We start from the raw sequence: 14,083 nt of genomic DNA on the forward strand, positions 1-14,083 counted from the left end.
CTATTATTTTTTAGAGTTCTCAATTGCAGAGATATCCATTAATCTGGGACAGTGGATGCCCAATACCAGATTGTGTTTCAGAAAACCAGGACAGGTTTGAGTCTATGATTAAAAAAAAAAGGAACTTGAGGAAAATGAATACCTGAGAACTAAAGGGTCACATTTGTAGTTAAACACTGAATTGAGACTAGATCATCTACTTTTGATAGTGCACTGCTAGGCATCTCTCAGGGTAAAACAGATTTTTGGAAAGCTAGTACCTAGTCTAGACTTCTGATGAGTAATTTCACCCTTGGCAAACAAATATGTCAAGACAAAAGGATGAAGCTACTATAGTGAATACACAGTCATGGTAGAGAGTATTCAGTTGGGATTGTAAGCTTAAAGATGCCAGCTTTAACTTTCTCTCTGCCTGGCAGGAATGGGACTAAGTCTTTCACAAAGAGTCTCAGTTTTTCTGAGCGCTCTTGGCAGCTGATGTGGGAACAGCAAGACTGTTGGCCCAGTCAGGAATCTCTGTCATTCAGGAAATATGACAGCAGGACAGGAAAACATCATCTCCACCTTCAAAGGCTTTTTATAAAATGCTGAGATCCAGTAACATCCCCATGTAATAGTATTACCTACACCTAGCAGCTCTTCATCAGTATTGTACTATTCTCTGATATTGCATATATCACAGCTACCTCAGAGCTTCTCATTATTTATGCAAACAAATTGAATTTTGCCCTTTACTAGTAGATGGATTATATGCTGTGATATGATATGATGAGTCCTAAGACAGGAAAAAAGACAATAGAGATTAGGTGGATAAAAGGGATATATGATAGGAGGAAATTGATGCTGGGGTTGGAGTGGTTTCTGTATGGACAAAGATGACCAGGTTCCACTAGCTGAAGGGATATGTTGTAGAAGCAATGGTGAATTTGAATGCATAAAACACATTTTTGATATCCAAAACATGACTTGATCTTTGATTCATTTTGACCCATACACAAGCCTGTATTTTCCATTTCATATTCACAATGCAGAATATTATCAGTGTAAAAGAAGCCAAGTTAGTTCCAGTTATGTAACAAAAAACAAGTGAGAAACCCCCAAACTAGTTATAATCAATACAAAGACAAAATAAGAATCAACTGATCTAAATTGTTCTCAAAACTTATTAGGCAATATAATGCAAAGGGAGCAAAGCAGAATGAAGCAGGACAGAGAAACAGCTGCAGGATTTAAACATGAGATCTCCGTAATCTTTGTTCCATGCCCCTGTTTCTTTGATTCCTTACTTTAAATCTTCTTAATAAATGAGGAGGAAGGGAAGGGAAGGGAAGGGAAGGGAAGGGAAGGGAGAAAGAAACTGTGAAGTTCATTATGTTTCTACAGGTGTATAATGATTACAAGTAAAATTTTAAACTGTTGATTATTTTAATTCAGGAAAAGACTATAAGCCTCTAATGACCACAGATAATGTTGAAATTTACATAAATACTTTGATCCTGTTCCTGAGGGTAATAATAGGAATGGCCCTGGTATTTTTTTTATTTTCTAAAATAACTGATGCACAAAGAGTACCACTTTAATGGCAAGAGATTTCCCTAGGCTTACCATTTGAAAATGTCAATTTCTTAGTAAGAATGTCAGTGGTATGAATTTGGTTTTTTAGGAGCTATTTCAGCTGCTGTTCAATTAGGTGATGTACGTTAAAGAAACTGTTGCCACGCACTTAATTTTAACAGACTGGCTGATGGTGGTGGCACTTTTAACAGCAGTAGGTAGACTTGCACATGGGGCAATTTATTCAATTTCAAAGCTGCAACGCAATATGTAAAATAGTGTAAACATCCCAAAATAAATCTTGACATGCTATGCTGAAACAGAATTTAATGTTCTCATGCTAGGTTAAGCTTTCCATTCATAAAGTCTAACAGGACAAATTGTGTTTGTCTTTGTGAAGGCAAAAGCAACAGCAAAATCATCTTATTCTCTTCTGAGAAGGAATTTATCTAACAAAACCATATGGGAAACTTTTCTTTGAGTTTTTGAAGTGTTTGTTGTAGCAATCACTGGAGCAATTCAAGTCTCCATTTGGAGGTTGAGTAATTAAATTATGGATGGTTGGAGAGAAGATTTGCTCCCCTACAGGCAAGGACTTACGACCTGACTTTCACACGCATTCTCACTCACACACACACACACACACACACACACACACACACAGACACTCACACACACATAATATTTGATAGTTAAATCTGAGCATATTTCTTTGTGCACAAGTCTTAAATTAATTATCCTCTGTTTTTTAAGAACTTCTTTAACCATATAAAACTAAGGAGAATGGCATATCTTTTCATAACTAATTAAATTGTAGTAAGTGCTATCATTTTTTTGCAGAATGGCTGCTTAATGTCTTTCATTTTTAGCCTCTGTTGCAAGTGGTACATCAAATATTCACAAAGAAATAACACAGATTTAAAAAAAAAAAAAAGAGAGAAACTAAACACAAAGTTAATTTGTTTTGAATTATGAGACTAAATTGAATTACAGTATGTGAAAATGTTAGATCTTATTACTCAGTTTCTTCTGTGACCCTCTATTTCTATGCAGGTTTTAATTTCCATGCAGCTTTTAGTTAAGTGTTGTCAATAATAATGGAATTTCTTTGTTATACTTCAGACTAATCTATAAATTACTTACTCTAAACTTTTTTTTTTGTTTCTCACTGATCTCCTAATAATTTATATATACTGCATTTTATACATGTGTTCCTGAGGTCAGGTATCATTGTTCTGCAAGGCATCCCATAGACCCTGTTGTAATATTTAGATTCAAAATGATGGAACTAATGAGAATAAATGGACATCTTGTTTTACAGCTACCTTATTATGTACCAAAAATATTGTTTGCTTTGTTTTTCCTGTTTGCTTGTGGTAAAGTATTTTTCTAATTCATAGTAGAGCATCAGACAATATAAGTTTCAGATGGAATGTAGATGTTGGTAGTCCACTGGCTTCTTCCACTTAGATGTTTTACCACTCAGTGGCTCCATACAAACAAATGTGAATTTAGTCAAGGGCTAAAATGAACAGTTTTCTTCAGAGTGTCTTGTGCTCCCACAATGGCATTCCTTAGTTCTCAGACTTCATAAAAGGGATTTGTAGGAAGTCTTAACTTCAGCTACATGAACATTGTTGAATATCTCTAATCACGCCAACCACTAAGAAGGCGAGATAAAATACCCATTTCAAAATCATATAGTAGGTCAGCAAGGTGAATTACAATCAACAAACCAAAAAGTGTAAAATTCACATTATTAATTTTCCAGTAACCAAAACTTCTGATGGTCTGAGATACCATTCTTTATATGTTAGGGCAGTCTCTTACCTACCTTCGCAGTCAAATATTGCAAGGTTTGGAATATGGTTTACCCACCACAACAAGAAGATACTGAAGCAGGATGCACAACTAAGAATTAAAAGCAGTTATCCTTGTAAAAATTAAAATATAGTGACAGAGTTTATTGCTGGGTTTAGTATTTTCAGTAATTACACAGGTAGTGAGATAAGTGTATCCTCAGCAAGTTTGCTGGTGACACCAACCTGAGTGGTGCAGTTGATTTGCTCCAGGGAAGGAAGGAACGCAACCTTTGGTAGGCTTGAAGAATGGGCCCATGTGAAGGTCATGAATCTCAACAAAGCCAAATGTGAGCTCCTGCACATGGGTTTGAATGCCCCCCAGTACAGGCTGGGGGAAGAAGAGATTAAGAGCAGGCCTGCCAAGAAGAATGTGGGGATGCTAGTAGATGAGACCCCACCTCGAGAACTCCTTCAAGTTGTAGGGTCCCCAGCACAAGAAAAACATGGTCCTGCTAGAGGGAGACTGGAGTAGGGCCATGAAAATTGGCTCCAGAGGGCTGGAACACATCTCCATGAAGACAGGCTGAGAGAGTTGTTGTTGTTCAGCCTGAAAAAAAACCCCAAACTTTAGGGAGACCTTATTGTGGCCTTTCCATACTTAAGGCCTATGATGGAGATTTTTATTATTTTTTCCTCCAAGGATCTGTAGTGGCCGAACAAGAGGTAACAATTTTAAAGTGAAACAAGTTATATTTACATGTTCCACTCCTGGAAGTGTTAAAGGTTATGTTGTGTGGAGGTTTTGGCAGCCTGATCCAGTAAAAAAGGTCCTGCAAAGAGGGGCATTGATCAAACTGGTTTTTAAAGGTCACTTGCAGCCCAAAATGCTATATGATTATGTGATTCTTTAATTTCTAAAGGAAGAGATAATGTGTTAAAGGGTTGTGACTGAGGAAAATTTCAATCACTTGAAGTACCCATGAGAGGCTGGGGCTAAAGCAAAATGTTTAGGATTTCTCATTACATGTTCCCTAATGAATATGCTGATTAAAGTAAGGAAAAAATTAGAGAAAAAGTATATAGGACTAATATTATCTTAAATATATTGGAGATATTATCTAGGTAAAAGTTCATCTGAGTTTGCAATGTCCTTCTAGGGTTTATCTCTTCATTTTGTTACAATCCTGCATTTAGATAGTGATAATCAACAATCTATGGATCCTAATTATGCTATAATTTAGCTATTTGAACCCTCTCATTTTTCTCTTTTTATTTATTTTATTTCTGTTTGAATGAATCTCTTAACTCATGGACTGTTACTGCAGCATATACGACACATTCTAGTGAGGACTACATAAATACATGAAATTTCGAGAGAGAAATCACAGAATACAAATCATAGGCACTCTGCAGTCAAGAAAATACTTTGCCTAATTTAAACGTTGTATTCTTTGTTCTTCACTGAAAGAAGTACCTCTGTTCTGAAGAATACTCAAGAACATGATTGCTTTAAACTCTTATTAAAGATAATAACAGGGTTACATGCTGCCCTGTGTAGAATTTATTAATGTATGTAAGTGCTTTCCAGAATCAGGGCTATAGGTTTATTGCTTTGTGGCACCTTACACCTACACAGCCAGGGGTAATGTAAATTTGTGGTCATGGCTAAACTCTTAGAATATTTTCCCACACATGTCCAGTAAAAGAATCAGCTGAAAGCAAAATTGTCTTGTGACATTGAATGATGATTACTGAAACTTTTAACATCTACAGTATTTTGCTATTTTGCCATATTGTAATATAATGACCACTTTGTAACAGTGTAATAAAAATATGTATTATGTGTAAAATACTGTATCCACCACGACAATGATGTTTTAATTACAACATCCTTGCATTGGGAGGATACTCTTTGCAGTCATTATATTAAATGAATATATTACAGATAATTAGGCTACAACAATAGTACTACAACACTAAGACTTATTCACTGAAGTAGCTTTATTTTTTATTTATCAAATGTGAAGCAAGGTTCTGTCTTCCCAAAAGATGCTTGTGCTTATTAAGTTCTTTTTCATTTTTCTATCACTTGGAGATTTTATGTGGGCTATGACTGCTCTCTTGGTTCCTTCTACTTTAAATTCTTAAACATTTAGATAGTATAATAACAGGTGGAAGTTCATACTAAATTTTGATGTTTTATTTTTCTTTCAGGTGCTGGATTAAATAACGGCCAGTGGCATTCTGTATCTCTCTCTATCAAAAGGAATCGTATCAGTGTAAGAGTGGACAATGATGTGACCTCATCTGCTCACGCCTTCATACCTCTGCAGATTTATTCAGATGTTTTCTACTTTGGAGGTGAAATATTGTTGTTTGTTTATAAATGCACTATCCAACAGTTACACATCTAATTTTTCCTGACTTATCTAATCAAATGAAAGTAATTATTTGGCTTGCTTCAAGTCTTCTTTGCCTAGCTTGGTTCAGACACTGTTATGATGTTTTCAGTTTTCTTTGAATTTTATCATGTTGGGTAGAATAAATCACCACCCTAAATTCTTGGTCACTTTTTAGATTGTTATAACTTGTATTGTGTTCTGATAATTGAATATAGTCTGGTTGGCAATCAAACAGACACACAAAAGTTTCTCTTGCTGCACACTTATTGTTTTGCTAAATGAATATTTTGAAGAGCTTCCCACTGGAATGACTTCAAGTTTTCACCTTAAGTATATGCTTATCTGTGCAAATTCCCTCTTTGTATGATAAAGAGACTTTTTTTTTTTTTTTTTTTTTTTTAACCACAGTGGTATGTCTTTTCTACAGTTGATTAATATAATTTATGCCTAAAACCTTATATGTACATATATCTTCATTTCTGTAGGAATATCAACAGTCATCTGTCAAAAAGATATTATGTCATTAATGATATGTGTTGTTACTGATAGAGTGGAACAGATTGTTCTGTTATTCATATAATTCTTTTGGGAATGGGCTGCATAGCAGCAATGATAAACATCACCTGAGTGCATTGTTTGCCTAATGCTTCCTCTCTTTTAAACATTAATGGATCAATTATTAAATTATTAGTTATTTATTCATAATTCTCAAATTTCTGAGAAGGTTATCTACAAAACACTAAATGAGTATGGACCCAGTCATTGTCCACAGATCAATTTTCTTGAAACAATAGGTTTTAAATAAATTTCATGTATACAGACATACTCTTAGTACAGTAACTGCTACATGAGCTTTCACATGAATTTTCACAGCTGGCATCTACCCTGGAAATACCTCTTGACTTGGCTAATAGTCAGCAAAATCAGAGAAAGATGCAAAATATTAGTCTTGAATAACCCTTCTATGTTGGTTCAGGTTCCCAGACCTCTTATCAGGTGATTTTCACCGTTGCAGGGTTGATGGCACAGATGAACAGTTCAAAAGGGACATGGGGATTTACAAAAAGCAACATATTCAATTAAGTTGTAGAAGAGCACTTCTATTTGTGTTTTGCAGTGTGGAGAGGGCAAAATAATTCCATACCGGAAGTACCAACTGCATATCCACCCCTCAGATTCTCTGATCTCTGCCTTATCTGCAAATCATGAAATCTGAAATCTGCAGCTCATGCATCTTATACAAAGTTAGGGAATTCTAGAAGTGGGTTTCTGAGTTTAGACAATTCTTTATTAAATTTTTACCTTATATACCACTGTCAAAATGCAGATAATGCATTTTTACTTTTGTTCCAAGTTTATATGAATATTTACCATGTTTGCGCTGTTTGTTAAAATATGAGTATCAGCCTTTCAGGGGAGATGTCCTGGGACATGGTGATTTGTTTACTTGTTTTAATGAATGCAAATTATGCAGAAAATGTATATGTTTAACTAGGAAAATGTGTAATAGACATGAAAATAAAATATTTTAGTATTATGCCAGCACAATTTCTAGTCATGCCATCATTGAGGATCTCTAATGTCTCTCAGTTCTTGTGATAAAATCTCACTGCAACCATAAGGGAAAATGAGATCATTTAATACTGCAATAAGCACATAATATAAATATCTCATCTTATTAAAAGATTTCTTTTTATCTTTAATATCCAGTCTACAATTGTAAGGAAACACAATTTAATTAATGTTAATGGTATTTGTCTCTTCTCTAACATAAGACAATTTTTGAAAAAGCGACGCCAAGAAAAATATCTGAGACACAATTTTGTAAAATAGCTATGACAAAAAATTGTAAACTTTTCCTGCTTTCTCTTGCCTTTATTTATTTGTTTGTTTGTTTGTTTATCTATTATTTATTTATTTAAGCGCTACTGGAAGTATTTTGTTCTCAAAAGAGCATCATATTTTTCACCAGAAATGACAGAATTTATGTTACCGTTCAACTGTAGAATGCTGTAAAGCATGTGGTTAAACATGTAATTCATTTGTCTAACTGTGTGTGCTGCTGAAAACTTACGGTGCTGTTATTTTTACTTTTATAAGTCCACATATCTGTTGTTCTTAAAACAGTATGACAAGTAGATCATAAACGTTTGCCTTTAGAAACATAACAATTTTGAACAGTTTGGTTCCTGAGCAGATTTATACATGCTGCAAGTCTATTAACTTGTAAAATTTCAGTTTTAATGAATTTTCTAGTCTATATTTCTCAAAAATATATCTATACTATTTATGTTGTTGCACACTAATTTGAATATATTTAGTAGTTTCCACGGTCGTTTTGCTTTCCTGATTTTACAGACTTCAGAAAAACTCACTAACTTTGTGGAACAGAAAAGTGTCTTAAAACTCATTTCTTCCTAACATCCTAAAACAAGAAGGTCTTCAAATGCTGTGAACCAGCATGCGATATTTTTTGACTAAGATCAAAGGATGACCCTTGTGCATCATTGCAGAAACAATAATACCCCTTGGAAGAAAGAAAAATAAAGCATTGTAGTGTAGTGTTTATCTGCCACTGGGAAAAACTGCTCAATATACATGTTTTAAATCAAATCAGGATTAAAGCAATTTATTTCCGTATGTTTACTTATTTGGCAATCAGTGAACAGGATATTTCAGGACCAGTAAGACAATAGATAAACCACAGTATTAAATTATTACAAAGTGTGTACATCCAGATGGTATGTAGTCTAAGCCTCAGTTCTAAACAAGTTGATTAGATCAAGATGTACTGGGATGTACTCAAGCCTTGTACAACAGCAGAGATGGAAATCTTATGACTTCTTGGGGCAAACTGTTCTGATATGGACCACTGTCACAGTAAAACCACTTGTTGCTTGTGTCTTATACCCTACGATCCAAATTTGCAGGTTTATAGTTTTGTCCTTTGCCTCTTGTCTCATCACCCTGTACTGCTGGAAGTAGTCCTGCTCTATCTTCTCTGTGCCATCTTATCAGATAGCTTTATCTTCTCTTCTTAAGACTGAGTAGGCCCAGATCTCTCAGCCTCTCCTCATAACTGCATTCAGCTTCCAGCCATCTTGGAGATCTCCTCTGACCTCACTCTAGGACACTGATGTCCTTCCTCCCCTGTACTGGACAGCCCAAAACTACAGCACTCTTGATATGGCCTCACAAGTGCCATGTAGCAGGAAGAACCACTTCCCAAGACCTGCTGACTATGCTCTTGGTAATGCATCCCAAAATGGCATTGGCCTTCTGTGCTGCAAGAGCACTTCTCCAGATCGTATTCCACTTGATGGTCACTAGGATCTCAGGCCTCTCTCTGGAACGTTATCCTCCAGTTCAGATTGTTGCATGGACTTGCTCCATCTCAGATTTAAAATCTTGATCTTGTTCTTAATGAATTTCATGGCAATCCTGTCCAGGTCCCTTTGAGTTGCAGCCCTGCTCTCCAACATTTTGTACCTGCTCTGGTTTGGTATCAGTTGCATGCTTGCTGAAAGTGCATGCTGCCTCATCATCCAGGTAATTAATCAAGACACTATAGATGTCACTACTGATCTGTAAAGAATCTTCTGCTCAGTGATCATCAGCTGGAATTTACAGCAACAACTGCCTGTTTATCCCACCCATATGTATTGTGAATCTGGTGATAGGGACACCGTAGAAAACTGTCAAGTCTTTGCTGAAGTCATGGTATGCAATGCTCAGTGCTCTCCCTGTATCTATACTGTTCATCACTTCAGCAAAGAAAACAAAGACCTCAGTCAGGCATGATTTATCCTTGAAGCTAAAGTTAGCCCTTTAACTTCTTATCCTGTGCATGTTTAGAAATGGCTTTAAGAGGTTTTGCTCTGTGAATTTGCCAGGCACTGCAATAAGACTAATGGCCCTCTAGTTTCTTGAAGATGGGTGTAACTTTTCCAATTATCAAGAAGTTCAGCATATTGCCAAGACCCTTTGAGGATTAAAATGTTAATGAATTCACAATGACAATGGCAATCATTAAAATGGCATTGACCAGCTCCTACAGCATGCTCAGGTACACCTTATTCCTTTACTGTGTTCCTTTATCATGGATACTACATTCTTTTTTTCATACTCTGCTAGGATATGGGAATCCTAAGGATAGGTTTTACTAGTGAAGAAAAAGACCTTGAAGGAAACAATTCTTCTCTAGACCCTTGTCACTAAGTCCCCTGCCCCGTGGGATATATGAATAATATCCATAATCTCTTTAGCCTTCCTTTTCTTACTGTTGTACCTACAGAAATTTTTTTTTGCTGCACTTCACCTTCCTTGGCAAGTTTTATCTTCTCTTTTTTTCCTAAGTGCATTCCTAGACACACAGGTTATGTCTTTGTATTCCCCTCTACGTTGCATGTCCCTGCTACCACATTTTGTGTGCTTTCTTTTTGTGTTTGCACTCACTCAGGATCTCCATTTTATGTCTGCATGCCTTATGTGACACTTGATTAACTATTTTGATATTGCTATTAACTTCTCTTTTGCTCTGAAGAATTTTTTTTGTTGAAATATATCCAGCCCTTTTGCTCTCCAAGGCAATTTTTAATGGTATCCTCAAAACAGATCCTGAACAGAAAAATATTGGGTCTTCTGAAGTCAAGGGTAATAATTTTGGAGTATATTTCTTTCTGTCTTCTCTGTGGCTCATAAACTCCACAGCTTCACCTTCATGTTTGCTGTAACCAAGTCTGTCCTTGACCTTTACATTTTCAACCATTTCTTCCTTGTCCATGAGTAGCAGGTTCAGTGGAGCATCTCTCCTAGGTGAGTCACTGATGGTCTGCAAGAATAAGTTTCAGTACTTTACAAAATATTCTTAACACCTGAAAGAGTAAATTCACTGGACTTAGTAACTGTTTGGTTTTTTTTTTTTTTGTTGGTTTTTTTTGTTTTGTTTTGGTTTTTGTTTGTTTGTTTTTTTGGTTTTTTTTGTTTTTTGTTTTTTTTTTCTTGTTTGTTTGTTTGTTCGTTTGTTTGTTTTTATTTTACTTCAATTGTGACTTAAAACTTGTTCAAATCAAGTGATCTTGTATTGTAACCTACCATTCCAGGACCAAGATCTCTACCTATTCATGTCTTGATTCCACTTATTGCTTTGGAGTTTTCGTTTAGGTTATCCTTTAACAAAGTTTTTAGTGATGTTTTGCATATGCTTTAAAAACAGTAAGACTGCAGAGAAGTATTTCTTTTCAGTCATACAACCATGGCTTATCAGAAGAGCCTCCGGCTAAAGTCCTCCAATCACAAAGTTTAAAATGTGTAGAGGTTATAAAAGTTCAATTTACTTTTGAAGTATAGAACATTTTCCAATAAAATATTTATTTTCAGCTCCAGTTTTTAATTCTTTTTTCAGGCTGTCCTAGAACTGGAAACATTTCTGATTGTAATACCTCATTTGGTGGTTTTCAAGGATGCATGCGACATATTTCCATTGGTAACAAAGCAGTGGATATGATCTCTATTCAGCAAAACGGTTTTGGCAATTTCAGTGATCTTCAGATAGATTTATGTGGCATTACAGACAGGTAAGAACATAATGTTTACTCATTAATTTATTTATGCGTATGTTTTGTTTTTAATAGTGATTTGATGACAAAGAACAGAACACTTACAAAATGGCATGCTGTTTCTTTTGTAAGAATTCAGAAATCCAGAATAAATGCAAAATATGTAGCATATAGCAAATAGACTTCCTTTCACTGCAAATAAAATTAACTTTGACTAAAATTATTTTAGGTGTCTGACAAATTTAAACATCTTGCTTTAATTTCTAGTAAGCTGCAGACACAAATCCCGTTCTGCAACCAGTAGTCCCATCCACCCTTTAAAATACTGTGTTTTTCACAAGTTATTTCTGTTTCCTATATTCTACCTCTCCAGAAACACAGTAGATAATATCCATCACAGTAGTGAGCAATTGTCTTTTAGACCATGGTCTGAACTAATCTCACAACTTGCAATTAGTATCTATCTAAAAGAATAGCTAGTTGAAGTGTCCCTCCCCAAAAGGAAAGTCCCTCCCCAAAGAGGAACGACTATATATACATTCCCAGAAATAGAAATGCTTGAAGGAAAGACATTGCTTGGCTTCAGTGTAGTGAAAGCAGAGGGGGTTGCAGAACAACACAAGCTGCTGAGAAGAGAGGGAGCAAACACACAAACAGTCAGTGGCAGAAGTTTTATTCTGTAGACTCCAGAGAATGCAGTCACAGACACTTATGCTGTCTTTAATCCCACAGTGTTTTACTTGGACCCATGTGAAAGGCTGTACTGAAAGGACACAGCAGGCAGAGGGGAACTATGTACTTTTGAATAATTCTCCCTCACTTTCTATATTTCTAGTCCTCATCTAGTCTTTTGATTTCAAAAAGTCTGTCTTTTGAATTACAGAACTTTTCAAGAGTTATGTCTTTTTGTGAAAACACTGTAGACAGAGATCTGCTTTAAGAAAATAGCCAGTTTCAGGATCAGTCACACAGCCTTACTTCTGTGACCTGCAATCCATTCCTAGAGACAACACAGTGTACAGCTATCCATGTTCTTATTTTGGAAACAGTCACTACTCCTTGTAGATGCAAGATGGAAAAAGTACTAGCTATTTACCTAATTCTTCATAAAAGTTTTAGGAGAGAAAAGTCCAAGATGAGAATAAAAGTTCAGTCTACAATGTGATCCTTTCAATTGTGTTTGTAGTGTGTATTCTCACTAATGTTTCTACACCTATCGTACATTAAAAACATATGCAGTTCATATGTATATGTGTATATATATATATATATAATAATTTTGCTAATTTATCCCTTTTTGAGCTAATCCTGACTTTGCAATAGACACTAAGTGTGATAGACATGTGCCAAAACACAGTTTGGCCTCAGTCAAAACTTTACTGTATGGCTTACTGGGGACTTATACTTGGGATGCCACATTCATTGGTGTTTCTTTTTGCCTTTCTTTCATACTACTGCATTTGACTTATTTTCTCACTTTTCAGTCATAACTCTCCTTCCTCTCCTCTTTGAAGGACCTGATGACACTTCCTCCCAGCTTCTACAGCACTGCATCACTGGTGGTTTTTGTCCTCTGGAATTGAACTTACTTCTATTACACTGCTTGTTTTCTTGCTTGTATGAAGACAAAAATCACAAAGAGAATTAGGTCAAAAGAATCTAATGTGAGAATCTGCATATTCTTTAGTCAAGCAAATTAAAGGATATCTAAGCAAGATTATGAGTGAAAAATATCACCCAATTGGCTCACAATATAATTGATACCAATTTCTGTCTGATTTACCATGAATTTTCCATTGTTCACAATAACTTTGGACCTCCTAAAATGCTCATCTCAGGGTTGCAGTTTAGAAGCCATTTCCTCATCCATGAACACAGACATTTCTTACCTATGGAAGATGGTACATTTTTTTATGTAGCGATTCCAGCTATTTTCTGTTTTGATTGGCCATAAGATGTAAGTTTGTATATGTAGGTTTTAAAAAGATGGTACGTGTATAAATAAAAAATAAATTATATTTAAAGCCACTATGTAAATCTCAGTATATATAAATCCAGCATTATTATACAGGTGTCAGAACACTTAACTCTTACTACTTTCTTGCACTTCATTTACTTGAGCTTATATTACTTTTATATTTCATCAAAATTATGTGTGTTTTCTCAAGATCAGCAATACAAAAGGAAAAGAACCTTTTTATGGGAGATTTTTTGTTGGTTGGTTTTGTTTTCTCTAATATTTTCTAGTGTTAATTAATGTCTCTTCTTCTATATTGACCATTATACCTTTCTTGCATTGGCTCTCAATCTAAACTAAGATTTAGTTTTCAGTTCCTATCATGCTAAGCATATGTCTTTCTAATTTATCAAAATAGAAGTTTAATCCACTCATTTTTATATTTCATTACCCTCCTTGTATTTTTTTCCAAAATAGACTGCTTTTAAAAATCCTGTCTGGTCTTGTTCTTGCTTCAGGGACTATTTCTTTCCCGTTTCCTTACACAGTCTCATTTAATTCAATATCTGCAGCTCATAGTTTGGAATAAACTTCAGGTCTCTCTTTATCAAATTAATTCTACATCTCACCATAAATCCCAGGTGATAAAGCACATATATTTGGCAAAATTAAAACTGTTTACATGTTTTAAACAATATTTGAAAGGGAGCTTGTATGATCTTGTGTACCATATTGTTTGAGAAAAAAATGCTTTCTTTCTACCATTATTTATAAATGCCTTTGAATAACCCAAGCTAATGAGCATTTTGT

General features: G+C 35.1%; 1 protein-coding gene across 1 annotated transcript in view; it reads left to right on the forward strand.

Moving 5' to 3' along the window:
• Positions 1 to 14,083, forward strand: part of LOC121360697 (contactin-associated protein-like 4) — a 201,163-nt gene that overhangs the window by 138,289 nt on the left and 48,791 nt on the right. Inside the window, exons 9-10 of the mRNA XM_041480742.1 lie at positions 5,571 to 5,717; positions 11,163 to 11,334. Of these exons, the coding sequence (XP_041336676.1) occupies positions 5,571 to 5,717; positions 11,163 to 11,334 (319 nt within the window). The remainder of the gene's footprint in view (positions 1 to 5,570; positions 5,718 to 11,162; positions 11,335 to 14,083) is intronic.

The sequence above is a fragment of the Pyrgilauda ruficollis genome, unplaced genomic scaffold (genome assembly GCF_017590135.1).
Source record: "Pyrgilauda ruficollis isolate IOZ18807 unplaced genomic scaffold, ASM1759013v1 scaffold53, whole genome shotgun sequence".
In the NCBI taxonomy this organism is placed as follows: Eukaryota; Metazoa; Chordata; class Aves; order Passeriformes; family Passeridae; genus Pyrgilauda; species Pyrgilauda ruficollis.